General features: G+C 53.1%; 1 protein-coding gene across 2 annotated transcripts in view; it reads right to left on the bottom strand.

Annotated features, from left to right (window-relative positions):
- TRAF7 (TNF receptor associated factor 7) overlaps positions 1-16747 on the bottom strand; it is a 30796-nt gene that overhangs the window by 8116 nt on the left and 5933 nt on the right. Inside the window, exons 2-9 of one of the 2 annotated variants that reach the window (XM_066560660.1) lie at positions 13098-13216; positions 12857-12914; positions 11753-11844; positions 6590-6706; positions 5260-5352; positions 3586-3619; positions 2127-2310; positions 876-1010 (exon numbers count right to left, since the gene is read on the bottom strand). In XM_066560660.1, coding sequence (XP_066416757.1) covers positions 876-1010; positions 2127-2310; positions 3586-3619; positions 5260-5352; positions 6590-6706; positions 11753-11844; positions 12857-12914; positions 13098-13178 — 794 coding nt within the window. In that variant the 5' untranslated portion in view covers positions 13179-13216. Of the gene's footprint in view, positions 1-875; positions 1011-2126; positions 2311-3585; positions 3620-5259; positions 5353-6589; positions 6707-6928; positions 7047-11752; positions 11845-12856; positions 12915-13097; positions 13217-16747 lie in introns of those variants that run through there. The other variant, XM_066560661.1, reaches the window with a different exon arrangement.

Below are 16747 nucleotides of genomic sequence, written 5' to 3'. Positions count from 1 at the left end.
CAACTGCAGGACAAGAGAGGCCAACAGCTCCCACTCTTCCAGCAGGGCACTGGCCCCAAACTGGACTGTCTGTCTTGGAAGATGCAAGGAAAAGCAGATCTTGGGCAGGAGACAGAGGGTGGTGTCAGTTTGTTGGGCTCACCAGGAGTCATAAAAACCAGTGGAAAAAACTGCAGCTGACCTCAGCCGATGCTGCCTTGGGCCTGCAGCAGGGCAGAGTCAGGGCTGCTCTGCCAGGACTTGCCTTGCTCTGCCTCTGCCAAGACATGGCTTAGGATCATGCAATCATAGAACTGCTGAGGTTGGAAAAGACCTCTAAGATCATCGAGTCCATTCGTTCCCCAAGGCCACCACTAACCCGTGTCCCCAAGTGCCACACCTACATGGCATTTAAATGCCTCAGGGATGGGGACTCCACCACTGCCCTGTGCCAGTGATGGAAGAACTTTCTGTGAACTCTTCCTGCAACAGTAAACCCAAGCAGGGGCTGCCCTGGGGCTCGGGTGACAGGGAACCCTCTGAGGTGGATCAGCACTTCCCTTGCCTGGAACAAGGCCTGGTTGGCAAGACACAGCCATAGCACTCAAATCACTCTTGTCCTCATCCCCCTCTCTTCATGCTGACTCTCCTCCAGCTCTGCTGCCTGTGCACTCACCCTCCTCATCCTCCTCCTCACCGTGACCTGCCTGTTCCCACCCCGAGGCTCCAGAGCTGCCTCCTGCAACCCCTGAAACCCCCAGCTCAGCCTCAGGCCAATGCACAGCACTGGGGAGAGCTGCTCAGAGCCTCGGGGCCACCCCAAGGCTGCAGCGGCCCAAAAGCAGCTCAGTCATGAGCTCAGTGCAGTTCCCCACCCCAAAGCATCAGCTCCTTACCCATATTTGGAGTGGGGACACTTGATGTGCTCACACTCCTTCAGGTGAGCCTCCAGGTTCATTTTGAGGAGGGGAGGGCAGCTGGGGTTGTTGGGGCAGCGCACGGGCCTGTAATCACAGCTGCTCTCATGATCCCTGCCAGGGAGAGAAAAAAAGGCAGGGAAAATCAGCAATGAGCAAAAATTACTGGGAACAACACAGATCCTCAGGAGAGGAGCAAACCAGCCCTTGAGGCTGTCAGATGATCCAAAGCCTCCTCCTCTGAGACTGCAATTCCAGCTTTAAATTCTCATTTGGCCAGAAAACTGAGAGTAATAATAGGCCACATTTTCGCAGGGCACATCTACTTCTGCAGCTGATGGGCTGAGTCTTCAGGCAGCCATCAACAACAGGAATGGACAGGGAAAACAGGGATGGGGAGGGAGATAGATTTCAAATTCATAGGATATAACAAAGATAATTCCTCTTCCAAAAAGAATCCCAAGTTCTCTACTTGACCTCAGCCATGGAGTTTCATCCCAGATGTGAGGTGGCTGCTCTCACAATGCACCCCCTGTCCCAGTGCTGGCACTCAGGGAGCAGAAAACAGCGTGTTCCTTCTGACACCAGCCCTGAGCTGTCCCCTGAAGCCACCCTGCTCATTCCCCTGGCAGAGCCAAACTCAGCAGTGCTGGCAGGAGCTGCACGGCCCTGGAGCCGCAGGGCAAGCTGGGCTGGCAGGGCCCTGGAGCCACAGGGCAGCTTGGGCAGGTTGGGCTGGCACAGCCCTGGAGCCACAGGGCAGCTCGGGCAGGCACAGCCCTGGAGCCACAAGGCAGCTCGGGCAGGCTGGGCTGGCAGGGCCCTGGAGCCACAGGGCAGCTCGGGCAGGCACAGCCCCTGAGCCACAGCTTGGGCAGGCTGGGCTGGCACAGCCCTGGAGCCACAGGGCAGCTCGGGCTGGCACAGCCCTGGAGCCACAGGGCAGCTCGGGCAGGCTGAGCTGGCAGGGCCCTGGAGCCACAGGGCGGGCCGGGCTGGTAGGGCCCTGGAGCCACAGGGCAGCTCAGGCTGGCACAGCCCCGGAGCCACAGGGCAGCTCGGGCAGGCTGGGCTGGCACAGCCCTGGAGCCACAGGGCAGCTCGGGCTGGCAGGGCCCTGGAGCCACAGGGCAGCTCGGGCAGGCTGAGCTGGCAGGGCCCTGGAGCCACAGGGCAGGCCAGGCTGGCAGGGCCCTTTCCCTGGAGAGGATCCCTGGAAGGAGCACTCACTTCCTGGCACTGAGTTTGATGGTGAAGGGGCAGCCACGGGGGTCCACCTCGAAGGCAGGGTTCTTGCTGCTGGCGGCGGGCCGGCAGCCGTACTTGCAGTGGATGAAGAGCTCCCCAATCTGCTCGGCCACCGCGATGTTGTTCACCACCACCGTCAGCTTGGCGTTGTCCACGGGGCACTTCTCTGCCAGGGAGGGAAGGATGGCACAGTCAGTGAGGGCTGAGACAGGGCACCGGCATCTCCCAGAGCCCCCGCGTGGGAATTGTGGTCTGTGCTTTCCCTGGCTGGGTCAGCCAACTGCCACGTGAGTGGCCGTGGAAAGAGGCAGGAATATTCACCCAAGGCCTGCCAGCCACCATCTTTGGTTTGTCTTGGGGTGTGGAAAAGTTACAGGTTGTGTTAATCCATAATGATTGAGGGAGCTGCCAGTGAAAGAAGGCCACAATGATTCAGCACACTGCCTTGTGCTGCCTGAAGGGTGAGTGCACACGAATCACCAGGTGCCCCAGCCATAACCTGCTCCTCACCCAGGCCTGGGCTCAGCTCCTGCTGCCAGCAACCACTGAAACACAGAATCCTTTAGGTTGGAAAACACCTCCAAGATCATCGAGTCCAAGCCTTGGACTGATCACCACCTCATCAGCTGAGCTCTGCCACATCCAGCTGTTTATGGAACACTCCAGGCATGGGGATTGCAATTGCAAAGCCTTTTGCCACAGATCTCTGGGCTGGGGTTGATATAGCAGAGCACAGTGAGAGGATTAACATGCAAAGCAGAGGGACCTCTTGCATGTGGAACACAAAAATCTTAAGGCAGAAAGAGCTGCTGCTTTGTAGGACTCCCCAGGGAGCCTCCTCAGGGCTCGCTGTTCTGGTAATGCCAATGGCTTGGCTCTGTGCTGAACAAAAGCTTGCCAAGAGGGGCACAGGCTCGTGCCAAAAAAAGTCTTTTTTTTGCAGCCAGAGTCCAACCCAAGCAGGAGCTGGTTAGCCCAGGCCAGCAGCCAGGGGCTTAGGCTCTCCCAGGGTTCTGGAAGAGCTGGGTGAGCTAAAGCAGCTCAGTGGGGCTCAGTCAGGGGCCAGAGCCCTGGCATTGAGGAGATGGGGGAGAAGGGGTCGATGCCAAACGTGGCCCCTGCTTCTTTATCCAGGCAGCCACAGAAAGCTTTCAGTTTGAAATCAGTGGGTCAGCTCTGGGCGAGACATGTATTATCCTGGGATTATCCACTGCATTTTCCAGGACCTGAGAACATCCTGTGCCCAGCCCTCTCTGCAGTGCCCGTGCCCCAGAGTGCACCATTGGCCCCCAGCCCCTCTCTGCTGCAGTGGCACGCCTGACTGACAGCTTGTTTTAAGCCCTTTGGACATTTTTCTGCAGGTTTCTCTTTAGGTGAAAGCAAATCAACCAGGAAATAACAGTGTTCTGGCTGCATCACACAAGAACAGCCCTGTACTCACCAGATGTTAAGGCACATCTCCTGCAAAACGTGTGCTGTGGAGACAGAGAGGAACAGCAGCGTCAGCGTAAAACCAGAGCGGGCAAATGATTCCTGTGGCTACCCATGGGAAAGGTGGGACACACCCCAGCCAGGGGCTCAGGAGCCTCAGCAGCTGCTCTGCCTGTTCTAGCTCAGGGCAAACCCCAGCTGCTTGCTCAGGCTGAAGCACAGGTCCTGAACACACAGCTTGGAGCTCTGACCTTCTTCCCATTCAGGATCAGGCCATGATCGTGGTGCTGGCCAAAGCCAGGGGCATGTTCTGCCACACTCTGGTATTCATGGCATCACAGAATCCTGGAATGGTTTGGGTTGGAAGGGATCTTAGAGATCGTCAAGTTCCAATTTCCTGCCATGGCAAGGACACCTTCCACCAGACCAAGGCTCAGAGCTCCATCCAGCCTGCTCTTGAACACATCCAAGTCCTTCCTACCCTCCACATCTGCATAGGGTTTCTTTACTTCTCCCTCTTCCTCCACTGTAGCCCATGTCATCCCTCTCACTCCCCTGAGAAGCCCTTGGGGGAAGGGGAAGCCTGGACTGTCCCCTCTGCCTCTCCCTGTCCTTGCCCAGTCAGCCCAGCACATCCATCCCTCTGGAGCCCTCTCAAGGCAGCAGAGCAGCCCTGTCCTGCTGCCAGGCAGATGGAACAGCTGGTTTGTAAGCCCATTAAATGCTCTGTAAATTTGAGCACTTTAAATAGCTCCCCTCTCCGTTCTGACAGTTTAACTTGACAAAGCAGCAAGCACAGTCTAACACACTAATGAACATAAAGGCTGCAGCATTTCACTGCTCCTGATGCTGCCCTGTGCATTCCCTGGAGCCTCCTCAGCCACGTTCCCTGGCCAGGGAGCCAGCTCTTGGCAGGGCTGTGAGTCCCCCTCTGGAGCTGTTATCTGCTGCCCTGCTCCCATGGCCTTTTCCTGCCCAGCACAGCTGCACTGAGCTCCCTCCAGAGCTGCCAGAGCAGGACTGCAGATGAAGCCAGGCTGCTTCCTGCAGTGGGCTTTTTTCCACATTAACCACTAAATCTCAGTGTCTCTGTGCAGAGCTGCTTACTGGAATGGTGCAGCCAAACTGCAGCAGCTTCCAGCACTTTTGGGGAATGGCATCCTCACTGCAATAAACAATCCTGAGCTCTGCTGCTGTTGCTACAGCCCCATCCTGGTGATCAGATCACGTCAGAAGCATTAGAGCCATCTCAAAGCCATCTTTCTTCACAAGGAGCACAGGAATAATATACAGCTTCTATTAACTCCCAGTAAAATGGAATCCAGAAGAATATTCATAACACCCTGTGCCTCTCATTTGAGGATCTCAAATCCCTTTGCAAGCATTAACTAAATGAAGCTTCAAGCCATTCTTGTTTTATAAGCAACACTTCTTTCACAACTGAAGCACAGCCATTCCTGGGGTGCCCAGGAGCTCCTGCAGAGCCCTTCAGGAGGAGTTTTCGACCTCATGGAAGCCACAGCAAGGAGACTGAACATGGCCAGGATGGGGTGGCTGACAGTCCAGCCCTCCTGGGAAAAGCCACCCCACCTAGTTTTGCTTGACAGTCCCCTGGGAGAGACAGAGGGGACAGTCCAGGCTTGAGTGTGGCTCACCCAGGATGTTTGGGAGAGCCATGCCTTACCCCACAGGTTGTGATGACGGGATCCTTAAAGACACTGCAGCACAGCTGGCAGCACAGCTTCACTGAGGGCTGCTCTGCAAACACCAGGGGCTCCTGCAGGGCACACACAGGGACACACACAGCGGGGATTAGTCCAAACCAAGAGCCTGCAGCTCTGCAGAAGGAACAACACAACCCCTCAGTACTGAGCCTCGGGGAGCCTGGGGCACACTGAGGGTTTTATTACATCAACATAATATTCTGTCTGGATCTGCTGAGTTCCAGTAGGGGAAGAATGAACTTGGGAATGGCTGGAGACCCTCATTCAGCTCATCACAAACTGGGGGCCACCAGCATCTAGCAGGATAAGCACCTGACAGCAAACTAACTGCACAGACCAACTCCTCTGCCAGTGATTCATTCACCAGAACTGCATGGGCTGTACTGGCTGGGACTTTCTCCTTGGCTGGCCTAAGCATAGAGTTGTCAAAATTGTACTAAGCCTAAGCTTAAGAGCAATTTTAAAGCAGCCTGCACTTTGAAGCATTCTGAAGGAAGGGCTCCTTCACTCCTCAGGAACCAGAAACAGCATTGTTTCTGCTGCAACGGGCCCATCTCTCCAGTTTTGTTTACCAACTAGGACAGCCAGCACAGGGCTCCAAGCACGTCCTCCCAGAGCACCACAGCTCTCCATGCTCACATTTCAGAGCATTTCCAATAAATCTCTGCAGTTCCCTCTGTCTTTTCATCCTGTGCTGCTCTCAGAAATGCAAACACAGCCCCCTGGGTTCCCAAATATGAAACAAACTCTTATCCTAGATCAGTGGCAGAACGCCGCCTGACCTTTTATTCATCCAGTTGGGGTTGGTTACTGGGTCACAAGCTAAGCTCAGTTTAAAGTATCCTCCTCCCCCAGAATGTAGACAATTCCTTGCACCCTCCTGGGGCTTACAATCAAGTCTGTGGGGTGCCACACAGCCCTGAATGGGGATGGGGCTCCAAATCCACGGGGAATTGTATTTTTTTGCTGCCTGGGGCCAGACCACCAGCCTGAGCCTTGCAACCCGCCCTGCTCTGCTGCAGGGCCAGGGAATCAAGCAGGACTTTGCACAGACTTACAGTTTTTCTGGGAAGCAGAAAAGCCTCACCATTGTCCTCATTTTCCAGGCAGGGAAGTGGTACATGAGGAAGCAGAGTCAGTGGTGGAAACAAAGTTAAAAGCAAGAGCCTGAGCCAGGCACTGCACAAAATCTGCCCCCGAGAGCTCTGCGCACTCACGACAGCCCACTAAGTCACTTGTTTGACAGTGAGCTTCCTAACCCTGCTCCTTGAGACAATCCCAAATACCTACTGGCTCCTCCTCTTCCTCATGGAGTGAGAACGTGGAGCGCAGGGACATGTTGGACTCGGAGTGCAAGGAGCGGACGGAGATGGCGGAGTCGGAGCGGCGCGGGGTGCTGATGGGAGGCTGCGGACACAGAGCAGCTCTGGTCAGTGCAATCATTCCCCAACTCCAGCCAGAGCCCTCACGTTCACTTCTCCCCCTCCACAGCACTTCAGCTGCACTGAGTGGCCACGCTGCTGTGTGCCCTTCCCTGCGCCGTGCCCAGAGACAGGAATCACTCGGGTTGAACTCCCTAGACATTCCAAGCACATCACCTTCTCCAAGGTGCGTTCCCTGCACACTTACCGTGCACACCCGCAAAGCAATGGCCTGGAAGAATTAATCCTTCATGGAAAGCTCTGTAAATCTCCCCCAGCGACCGCTCCAGCTCCTGCAATGTCTCTAATCTCTGCAGCAGCACTTGTTGTTGCACTCACTATCTAACTTCTGCCAAATTTCTTTGCGTAAGTGCGGAGACTTCCTTCTATTGAATTCTCTGTGAGCCCGGCTCTGCCGCTTCCTGCTCGGGAGGGGAGAGCAGAGCACACACTGAGCACCAATCCAGAGAGCCCCTCTGCCATGGCAGCCCTGGGATTGGCTTGGAGGGAGTGCTGCTGCTGGAATATTAACCACAGCACGTCTCCCAGGGCAGAATGTCAACCACCAGCACGTAGCCAAGGTGCCATTCGGTGTCAAAGCACCACTGGAGGCTGCAGACCATGGGGAGACTGGATCTGAGGAGCCACTGCAGCTGGGAGTGCAGCCACTGAGGGGTTACTGTGGGAGAGATGCTGCTGCTGGACTGGAAAAGGTGCAGAGAGGAGCAATAAAGGTCTTCAATGAGCAGAATGCATGCTTGGACAAAGAAGTGGAAGAATGAAGCCAGAAGCTTCAGACACTTCAGACGAGGCATGATGGATGAGCATCTGCACGTGTCACACTCTCCAAGGCCTGGCTGTCAGTCCCTAGCCCTGAGGAGTGTTGGCTGGAAGGAGCTCTGGGGATCCCTGGCTGTCCACTGGAAAACGGACTCTCTCCCTGGCCCTGGCCTGGCACTGCCCAGGGAACAGGGAAAGCTGCATGGACCAGACACTGCTGAGCTCCTGTCCTGCACCTTGTGGGAAAAATGCTTTTCCTCGTGTTCCACGTGAGCCTCAGGAGCTGCATTCTGTGTGCCTGGCCTGGGTGAAATGGGTGACCTCAGAGCCAGGGCCAGACAAAGGCAATGCAGGAGGGCCCAGGGGCAGCAGGAAATCCAGCAATGAAAGCTGCAAGATGAGGTTCAGGGGCTGCTGCCCTCCCCAGAGACAAAGCACACGGCAGTCCCAGTGCAGCCTGGCTGGGCTGCAGGAGAGCAGCAGACCAGGATCCTGCTGCTTCCTCACTCTGCTCTGCTGCCTCATTTTTATGATCCTGGGCTCTGAGGAACTCAGAAATGCTGCATCTGCTTAGAAGCCAAAGCATAAATGTCTTTCCCTTAAAGACAGCATATTTATTGACTAAATACATAAACCTTAAGGAGGAATGGTTATAATGAGGTAAATCCATTTCATGTGTATCCATTCGTTTTATTATTTTCCTCCACTAGTAGCAGAAATTATTAAAATAACCAGGATGACTGTGCACAGTCGCACTCTGGAGGTGACAGGGGGTGAGGGCAGCAAAGGCAGGCTCTGCAGGGAGGCAGGTTTGTCACCAGAGGATCACCAACAGAGAAGGGGACTGCAGCATTCCAGGAGGCAGGGGTGTGAGACACAGAAGGTTTGTGTAGGACTCTGGGCTCAGCTCCCTGTGTCCTGGTTTGGATAATGCTGGTGTTAACTGCACAGCAGAGAAGGGGATGTGCTGAGGAGGATCCCTCACTCCCCCTGGGCTGTGGGGAAAACACAGAATGGCAGAGGGTGTGCTGGCAGTTCCAGACCCTCTGGGTACCTGCAGCCTTGGTTTTGCAAAGAAAACAAGGATAAAACTCAAGAGACCTCATTTCTGCACTAAACATCAGGCACACCTTCAAAGAGCCCAAGGATGGAGCACTCTAACATCTGATGGAAGATGGAGAGTTTTCACCTCTGGCTCAAGGTGAAGCTCCCTGTAAACAGATTTGGACAGGCAGGCAGCCTCCATCCATGGTATCCAATGGTCCAATATTCAGCTGCAATCTTTAGCTGCAGCTTCCACCACCTCAGCAACAGGAGCAGCCTGCATGTGGAAGCTCCAGCACAGCCCTGCTTCCAGCTCCATGCAGGCACAGCAAGGTGGGAACCTGTGGCACTGTGCCCAGGCAGGATGACAGCAACAATCCTGCCCTGCACACACAGCACACTGCTCTGCTTCTGATCCATGGACAGCAATCCTGCCCTGCACACAGAGCACACTGCTCTGCTTCTGATCCATGGACAGCAATCCTGCCCTGCACACAGAGCACACTGCTCTGCTTCTGTTCCATGGACAGCAATCCTGCACACACAGCACACTGCTCTGCTTCTGTTCCATGGACAGCAATCCTGCACACACAGCACACTGCTCTGCTTCTGATCCATGGACAGCAATCCTGCACACAGAGCACACTGCTCTGCTTCTGTTCCATGGACAGCAATCCTGCACACACAGCACACTGCTCTGCTTCTGATCCATGGACAGCAATCCTGCCCTGCACACACAGCACACTGCTCTGCTTCTGTTCCATGGACAGCAATCCTGCCCTGCACACAGAGCACACTGCTCTGCTTCTGATCCATGGACAGCAATCCTGCCCTGCACACAGAGCACACTGCTCTGCTTCTGATCCATGGACAGCAATCCTGCCCTGCACACAGAGCACACTGCTCTGCTTCTGATCCATGGACAGCAATTCTGCACACACAGCACACTGCTCTGCTTCTGTTCCATGGACAGCAATCCTGCACACACAGCACACTGCTCTGCTTCTGATCCATGGACAGCAATCCTGCACACAGAGCACACTGCTCTGCTTCTGTTCCATGGACAGCAATCCTGCACACACAGCACACTGCTCTGCTTCTGTTCCATGGACAGCAATCCTGCACACACAGCACACTGCTCTGCTTCTGTTCCATGGACAGCAATCCTGCACACAGAGCACACTGCTCTGCTTCTGTTCCATGGACAGCAATCCTGCCCTGCACACACAGCACACTGCTCTGCTTCTGTTCCATGGACAGCAATCCTGCTCTGCTTCTGTTCCATGGACAGCAATCCTGCACACACAGCACACTGCTCTGCTTCTGTTCCATGGACAGCAATCCTGCACACACAGCACACTGCTCTGCTTCTGTTCCATGGACAGCAATCCTGCTCTGCTTCTGTTCCATGGACAGCAATCCTGCCCTGCACACACAGCACACTGCTCTGCTTCTGTTTCATGAACAGCAGTTTTACAAGGAAAGAAAAAGGGCGGTGGAGGTCACAGGAGGGCTCTGACTCCTCTCCAGCTGTCTCTCTGATGGCTGAGAAGCCCTTGGCAGCTTCTGGAGGAGGGAAAACTCAGTGATGAGGAAGGGAAATCCCAGATTATTTCTTGACAAAGCAAATGAAGCTTCCTAAGAGGGTTAGTGAGTCTGCCTGGAGCAGCAGGCAGAGCAGGACCGAGGCGGTTCTGGTTTGTCAGCACCTCACGCTGCTTCCTGAACCACTCATTAATCCTCTCACTGTTTTTGCTGAAGAATATTTAACACTCCAGGGAAAGTGGGCTGAGACTGTCCAAGAGGATTGAAGCTGGCTCCCAGCAGAGATCTCCCCCATTCTTGGCTGCACACCCCAGTTTGTGCCAGCGGGGTTTTCAAAGGAGTCAGGGAGTTTCTTTATCAGACCTGGCTAAATGGAATATTCACAGCATCCCCTCCTCTGGAAAAATCCTCCCCTCTGCCCTGTGAGAACTGCCCAGCTTGTGAAAAGGGCACTGTGAGGCCAGCCCTCAGCCCAGAGGGTCTGTGCTGACAGCCAGGGGTGGCCTGAGCCCTGGCCCAGCTCCTGGGGTCAGTGGTGGGCTGGAGAGCTGCACTTGCCAAGGACACCAGGCACATTTTCAAAGGACTTGTTAGAAAAAAGACCAACAACAAACAAAACCCCCACGGGCTCACATAAAACACAGCAAGATCTCTGAGCAACAGAAGGAACTTTATAGGATGCTGACAATAAAATTCTTTGCAATCTGGTGTCAAATTTATTTTAAGAAGTGCTGCAGCTCCACACTGTTGCTGACCCCAGTCTCTAACTCCAGCAGCAATGATCCATTTATGCCTGGCTTGGAAACTGGGTCTTGTAACCTAACTCTACAAATATTTCATTTGAAGTTTGTTACTAACATGTTTAGATCTGAACACAGCTTGTGGTTGTGAGATGTGGCAGGAGCACCAGGGACAGGACAAGGTCCAGCCTTGGACCATCCTTTCATCAAGGTTTGCTTTGCTGTTGCTGTTCTTGATTCAATTGATTTACCTAATTTAATTTCTCTCCAAGCAGCTAACCCTGAATACTGTTGAATCACTAAATTCCCCTAAAAGAACTTACTCAGAAGTGAGTGATAAAACTGGATACAAAACTGGGAACTGCTTTACCACCAAGATACTGGGACGCACAGGAATGGTTTGTGTGGGAAGCCCAGCACAGCCCTTAGTGTCCAACATCCCAATCTGCAGGTTTCAAACCCGCTCCCTGTGGTCAGAGGCCCCATCTGGAGGTGGGAATAGGAATGGATTCTCTGGCCATAACTGCAGAGCCAGCTGGGATCCATCCAACACAACACGGAGAGTGCCTGCCCCAGTCACAGCCCAGACATCCTGGCAGGGGCTGCTTCCTCCTGAGCTCCCTGCTCTCCCTGGAGCCAGGAACTGCCTCTCAAGGAGGCTCTGGGATTTGCAGTTCCCAGGCTTTGGACCCACATAACAATCTCAAGCAGTGTGAAAAGCAGCAGCAGCAGCTCCAGCCTAAAGGCCCAGGTGAGAATGATCTGTGTCCCCAGGGCACCAGCAATGCTGAGGCTGGTCCTGCCTCTGGGGCACACATCACAGAGAATGATGAGGGAGGCAGAGGAGGCCAGAGGAGCTCCAGACACCTCTCATTTCACTTCTGATCTGCTAAACCAGTCAGGAGGGTCCTGCCAACACCTACCATGCCATCATCCTCGTCCCGTGGGGAGTAGGTGAGGGTGCTGGAGGAGGACGGGGTCCGACGGTGCTGCTTGAAAGTGTTGGTCCCATCAGCTTTACAGGGAATTAAAAAATAAAGACAAGCATTTAGGCTCCTCAGAAACATTGCCAAGCTATGGGACAGCCTCTGTAGCTGTCAGTGTTCCTTAGAAAAGGAAGAGACTAGGGATTCTGCAATGCTGGTTCATGACTGGATGTATCAGCACAGGCAGAACGACCCTGATCTCAGAGCTTGCCCAGCAAAAAGCACAGGTAATATCCTTAAAAATACTATTAAAAGGAAACTTTGTACTCCCATGTATCTCAGCCACCAGTAAAAATTGCCAGGATCCAGGGAGGTCTGGATATCCCTGAGGCACAGGGGAGCCATGCTAAATTAAATATTAAATATTTGTATAGAGATCATGTAACTGACTCTGATACGTATAAAAGTCTGAATGCAAATATTTGGGAGTCCAAAACCATCCAGAGTCCAGGACAAATGTAATCCAAACATTTTTCTCGGGCAGATGTTCATATCCTTATCAAAATCAGTGTCAAGTCTTTTTGTTGCTATTAAAGGAAGGATATTTGTATCCCAAAATGAAACCAGGCCTCTTCCTACATTCCCCCCCACGTGCCAGGGCTCGGGCTCCCCTCACCTGCTGAGCTTTGAGGAGCAAGGCACGGGAATTGTAAATGAGCAGGGAGATCTGCATCCCCTCCTGTCTGAGCTAAAAGGGGCCACGGGGTTTTACCAAAGCTCCAGAGTGACTCACAGTCAGGCACAGAGGGAAGATGGAATTTTTCAGCATTGGTGATGATTGTCACAGGGATCAATAAGATTTGGTGCTGAGCTCAGCATCAAACCCTGTTGTACTACTCTGTTTTCAGCAAAGGCTTCCCAGTGCTACTGCTCAGTCTGCCTGAGGAGAGAAAATTCCTGTGCCTGCTCATTTCCATCCTGTCAGGACACATAACAGCAAACCCAGCCCCTCAACACCTGGTTAATGACCAGAGAGATTCTCCCAACAGCTTTATGATCTGTAAAAGGACAACAACCACACACAGTGCATTAAATACCCACCCTTTGTGATGGTGGTCACAGCAGAGAAGGCTGGTCCAAAAGTTGTTTCCATTCTTGTCTGAAATATTGAAAAAAACAACGTCAGGGCATTTAAAGCCTTCAGGTTTTGCCTGAGCTGGTGAAATGCTGCATACACATTCCCAGCTTTTCTCTGTGAAGAGTGAGATTTTAAGAGGCAGGCAAATAGCCTGTTTCAAAAGGCAGCAGGGCTGTGCTGCTGTGCCAGCAGCAGTGGCCTTACCCCGTTAGTGTTCTCAGCAGTAGTGATGTTTGTAGTGCCACTGGAGAAACGATTGTAGCGAGCGCTCTTGTTTGAGCTCATAATCTAGGCCAGCATCTGTTAGTCATGGGAAGCTTGCTCTGTGGGAGAAGAAGGACACAAAGGGAGTTAGGCTCCTTGTGGGTATTTCCCTGGGCTCAGAGAACACTCTCCTGCAGCACAAGCCCAAGTGTTTACCTAAACTCACACAGACCTGGATTTTCAGAAGCAAGAGGCAAGGACAAAGTCAGATCCCTGCAAATTGTTCCTGAGTGAGTGTTCAGCATTTTTAAAATATATAATTATCTTTTAATAAGAGCCTCATTTCTCCCCCTCCACCGGTTCATTAGGCTCAAGTTTGCAAAGTCAAGAATTCCACAACAGTAATCTGCAGAAACACGTGGAATTTGCTTTCTTTAACCTCTGCTGAAACCTGATACTGCTTCAGGGCACAATTATGCTGCTGTCCCAGCAAATCTGACAAGATGCTCTCAGTCTCCTTCAGAGCCAGGACAGCCTCAGGAAGGAGCTGCAGCTCCTCTGCCATCACACAGAAGCTCCTGGCTCAGGCAGGAGTTTCCCTCAGAGAGGACAAAGCTCAGCCTGGCACTGGGGAGGTGAAATGTCTCAGGTTTTTCTAGCAATTGGTTTTCTCTTACCTGGGACTGACAAGTCCTAAATCTCCAAGCTCTTTATAAATCCACTGGCATTTCTCCACTTTACAGAAAGGGAAACTGAGGCTCCCAAAGAGCCAGGATCCCAGCAGAGCTGTGAGCTGGGATTTGTGCAGGGATTCCCACTTCCCTGAGAGCCCTGGCACACGGGGCTGGGCACATCCTGCACACACATTTTGAACGCTGCAAGGGTGACTCTGGGGCTGTCCTCGGCCAAGGCTCTGCTCGGGGCCTGACACAGCAATTCCAGTGCTCCTGCAGCTCTGGATCCAACAGCTGGCAGGCAGCCAGGAGCAGCAGAACCCTGAGCAGGGGATTGCTGCTCGGGTCTAAACTCCCAGAAACAACTGTGGGCAGAAATTATAAAAAATCCAAAGAAAAACCAAACAAACGGAAACCCCGAAACCAAGCCCAAAACCATCTGAAAACCAGGGGTCTGGATAATGTTTTCCACACACGTGACAGCACTGTCCTGGCTGCTTGCAAATGCCAGATCCCTGAGGAGATGCTGAGCACAGAGTCTGGAGCTGTCTCAAAAGCAGCAGGAATGAAGCAGAGCTGTGCTGCAGCATCAGGGAGACCTGCAGAGTCTGAAGCTGGGCTCCAGCAAGCCACAGGTCTGGCTTTGGCCACTGGATCCTTTGATTATCCTTTCATCCCCTGAGGGCACAGAGAGCAGAGGGAGGGTGGGAGGTGGCAGAGGGCAGACAAAGGGTTTGGCCACTGGCCCCAGGATTTCTGAGCCCCACTGACTCAGGCCCTCTGCCTCTGGCAGCCCTGGATGAGCCACTGGAGCCCTGAGCTTCTTCCCGGCAAAAACTCCCCCCTTCTGCACAAGGTTGAAGATTCCCCTCTCCAACTACAAAGGCTGAAGATGAGAGGTCTCCAGCTGGGGTTTCCAGATGATGCAGTGCTCATAAATTAAGCAAAGCAAGTACTTCCATGAGCGATGGCACGAACTGCTGCGTCTCCTGGGATTTCCCATCTCAAGGCTGCATTATCTCATGTCCAGTAACATGTAGATCCCTAAAATGTAGGTTCCCCACATCTAGCAGTACACCTGGGCTCACCACTCTTCTCTGGAAAAGGGATTCAGCACTCTGCTCCTCCCATAGTTGGCTGGAAATAGAGAAATATTCAAATTTCCAGGGATACGAATCCGTGCAACACCTACTCACACCCCCTTTATCCTGCCCTGCTCAAAGGCAGGAGCAGGGATCTGCTCCCACTTCATCAGCCACGTCAGTGAAGGTTAAGGGAACCTTGCATATCAAATATTCCTCGTGGGGTTTAGGGCAAAGAGTCATTCCCAGGTGGAAAGAGAGGAAAGCCACCCTGATGGAGGATCAGGGCTGTCTGGAGACTCAGCTTCATTCCCTCTCACTTTCAGGGTATGTATCACCTCCAGATGAACAGATGGAGACTCAAGCAATGGGAAACACTCAGAGACAGGGAAAACAAAAATGGGGATAAACTGACAGTGTGAGGAGTTCTGCGATATCATCAAAGGTTGGATCAGATGTGCCACAAACAGTGACTGCAGCCACCTGAGCCACTGCCATGACCCTTCAATCCCTGCCTGGAAGCTCCAATAAACCCAAACTGGGGAAGGGAATGTGGAATTCAGGGATTTCCCACCCACTGGTTATGAGCTTGCCCTGTGCCTGCAGCTTGGCTGAGCGAGGTACCTGCAGCAGCAGCAGCAGCAGGGAGCCTGCTGGTGTCTGCTCCAAGCAGAGACCAGAGGAATGTGAGCAATGGAAAACATCTCCAGCAGAATATCAGCAGAATATCAGCCAGGCTGCACAACCCCAGCAAGATCTGATTTCAGCCCAAACCTCTGCACCCACCACAGACAGGAGCATTTCAGCAGAGCAGATGCCTCTCCAGAGCATTGTCTGACAAGCTCCTCACACCTTCCTCTCCCATCTGAGAACCTTTTCCCACTGATAGCAAAGAATTTAAAAGGAGGCAGAAAAGAGCTGATGGTGTCAACATTAATACCAACTTCCTACAGCACTTGCAAAGATCTCTGCCAGATCTCTGCACCTTTGCTTGGCATCTGAACCCTGCCAGCTACACTGTCCTGTGCTCCCAGGCCTGAGTGTCCCCTTGGGGGCTGCTGCTGGGAACCCAGCCTGTGATGCACATTCTCCTTGCCTGGACTTAATTCTTTTAACATGCAACATCAGTGCTTTTTACAGTAAACAAAGAGGGGGGGAATCTCCCCCGGCAAAAGGAAGCTGTGGGGACGCAATATTCAGTAAATCCCACAGCTGATCACAACCAGATGTGAGGGGGGGCAGCGATAGGTTTCAGCATTTGCACATCACAGGGATCAACTCCAGGCTTTTGAGACTCAATGAGAAGAAAAGCCTTAAAATCCTACTTTAGTAATTCAGGCAAGGGAAACCCAACCAGCAGCAGCTGCAGAGGGAAGCAGTGCTCCTTCTCCCATTGCTGAGGGGAGACCCAACAGGATCAGCCACACATCAACCTGTGACTGCACCTCAGCGCTGGCAGGAGAATCAGCACCCATGGCCTGGCTAATTCCCTCTCTCTGAGGTTACTCACCCCAAGGAAACTGCTGGGTTGGCAAATTGTCCCAGAGCAGGAGTGCCTGGCAGTGGGAGAGACAGGCACGGGTTATCCTGCCCTGGCTGGCTGAACTTCCTTATCTCACTGCTTGGGTATTTATGGTGTAAGACCTGTTCCTCTTACAACAAACACTGCACTCACAACACAAGGGTTACACATCCCTGAGAGTGTTGGCACATCCCAGGGAAATACTCCCACAAAAGCACTCGCAGGTGCCAAGGGCACAGGGTGATTGTGGGGTAATTAACTACTCTGGGGTAATTAACCACTCTGTGACCAGCAGCACCTCAGGTGCAGCTCATCAGGGTGACCAGGGCTGTCAGCATCTGGCCTGACCTGTACAGCACAGGGTGTGAGCAG

This window comes from Molothrus aeneus, chromosome 16, assembly GCF_037042795.1.
Source record: "Molothrus aeneus isolate 106 chromosome 16, BPBGC_Maene_1.0, whole genome shotgun sequence".
Classification (NCBI taxonomy): Eukaryota; Metazoa; Chordata; class Aves; order Passeriformes; family Icteridae; genus Molothrus; species Molothrus aeneus.
Note: the sequence above shows the minus strand (reverse complement) of the source record. Positions and strands in the feature narration are given on the sequence as shown.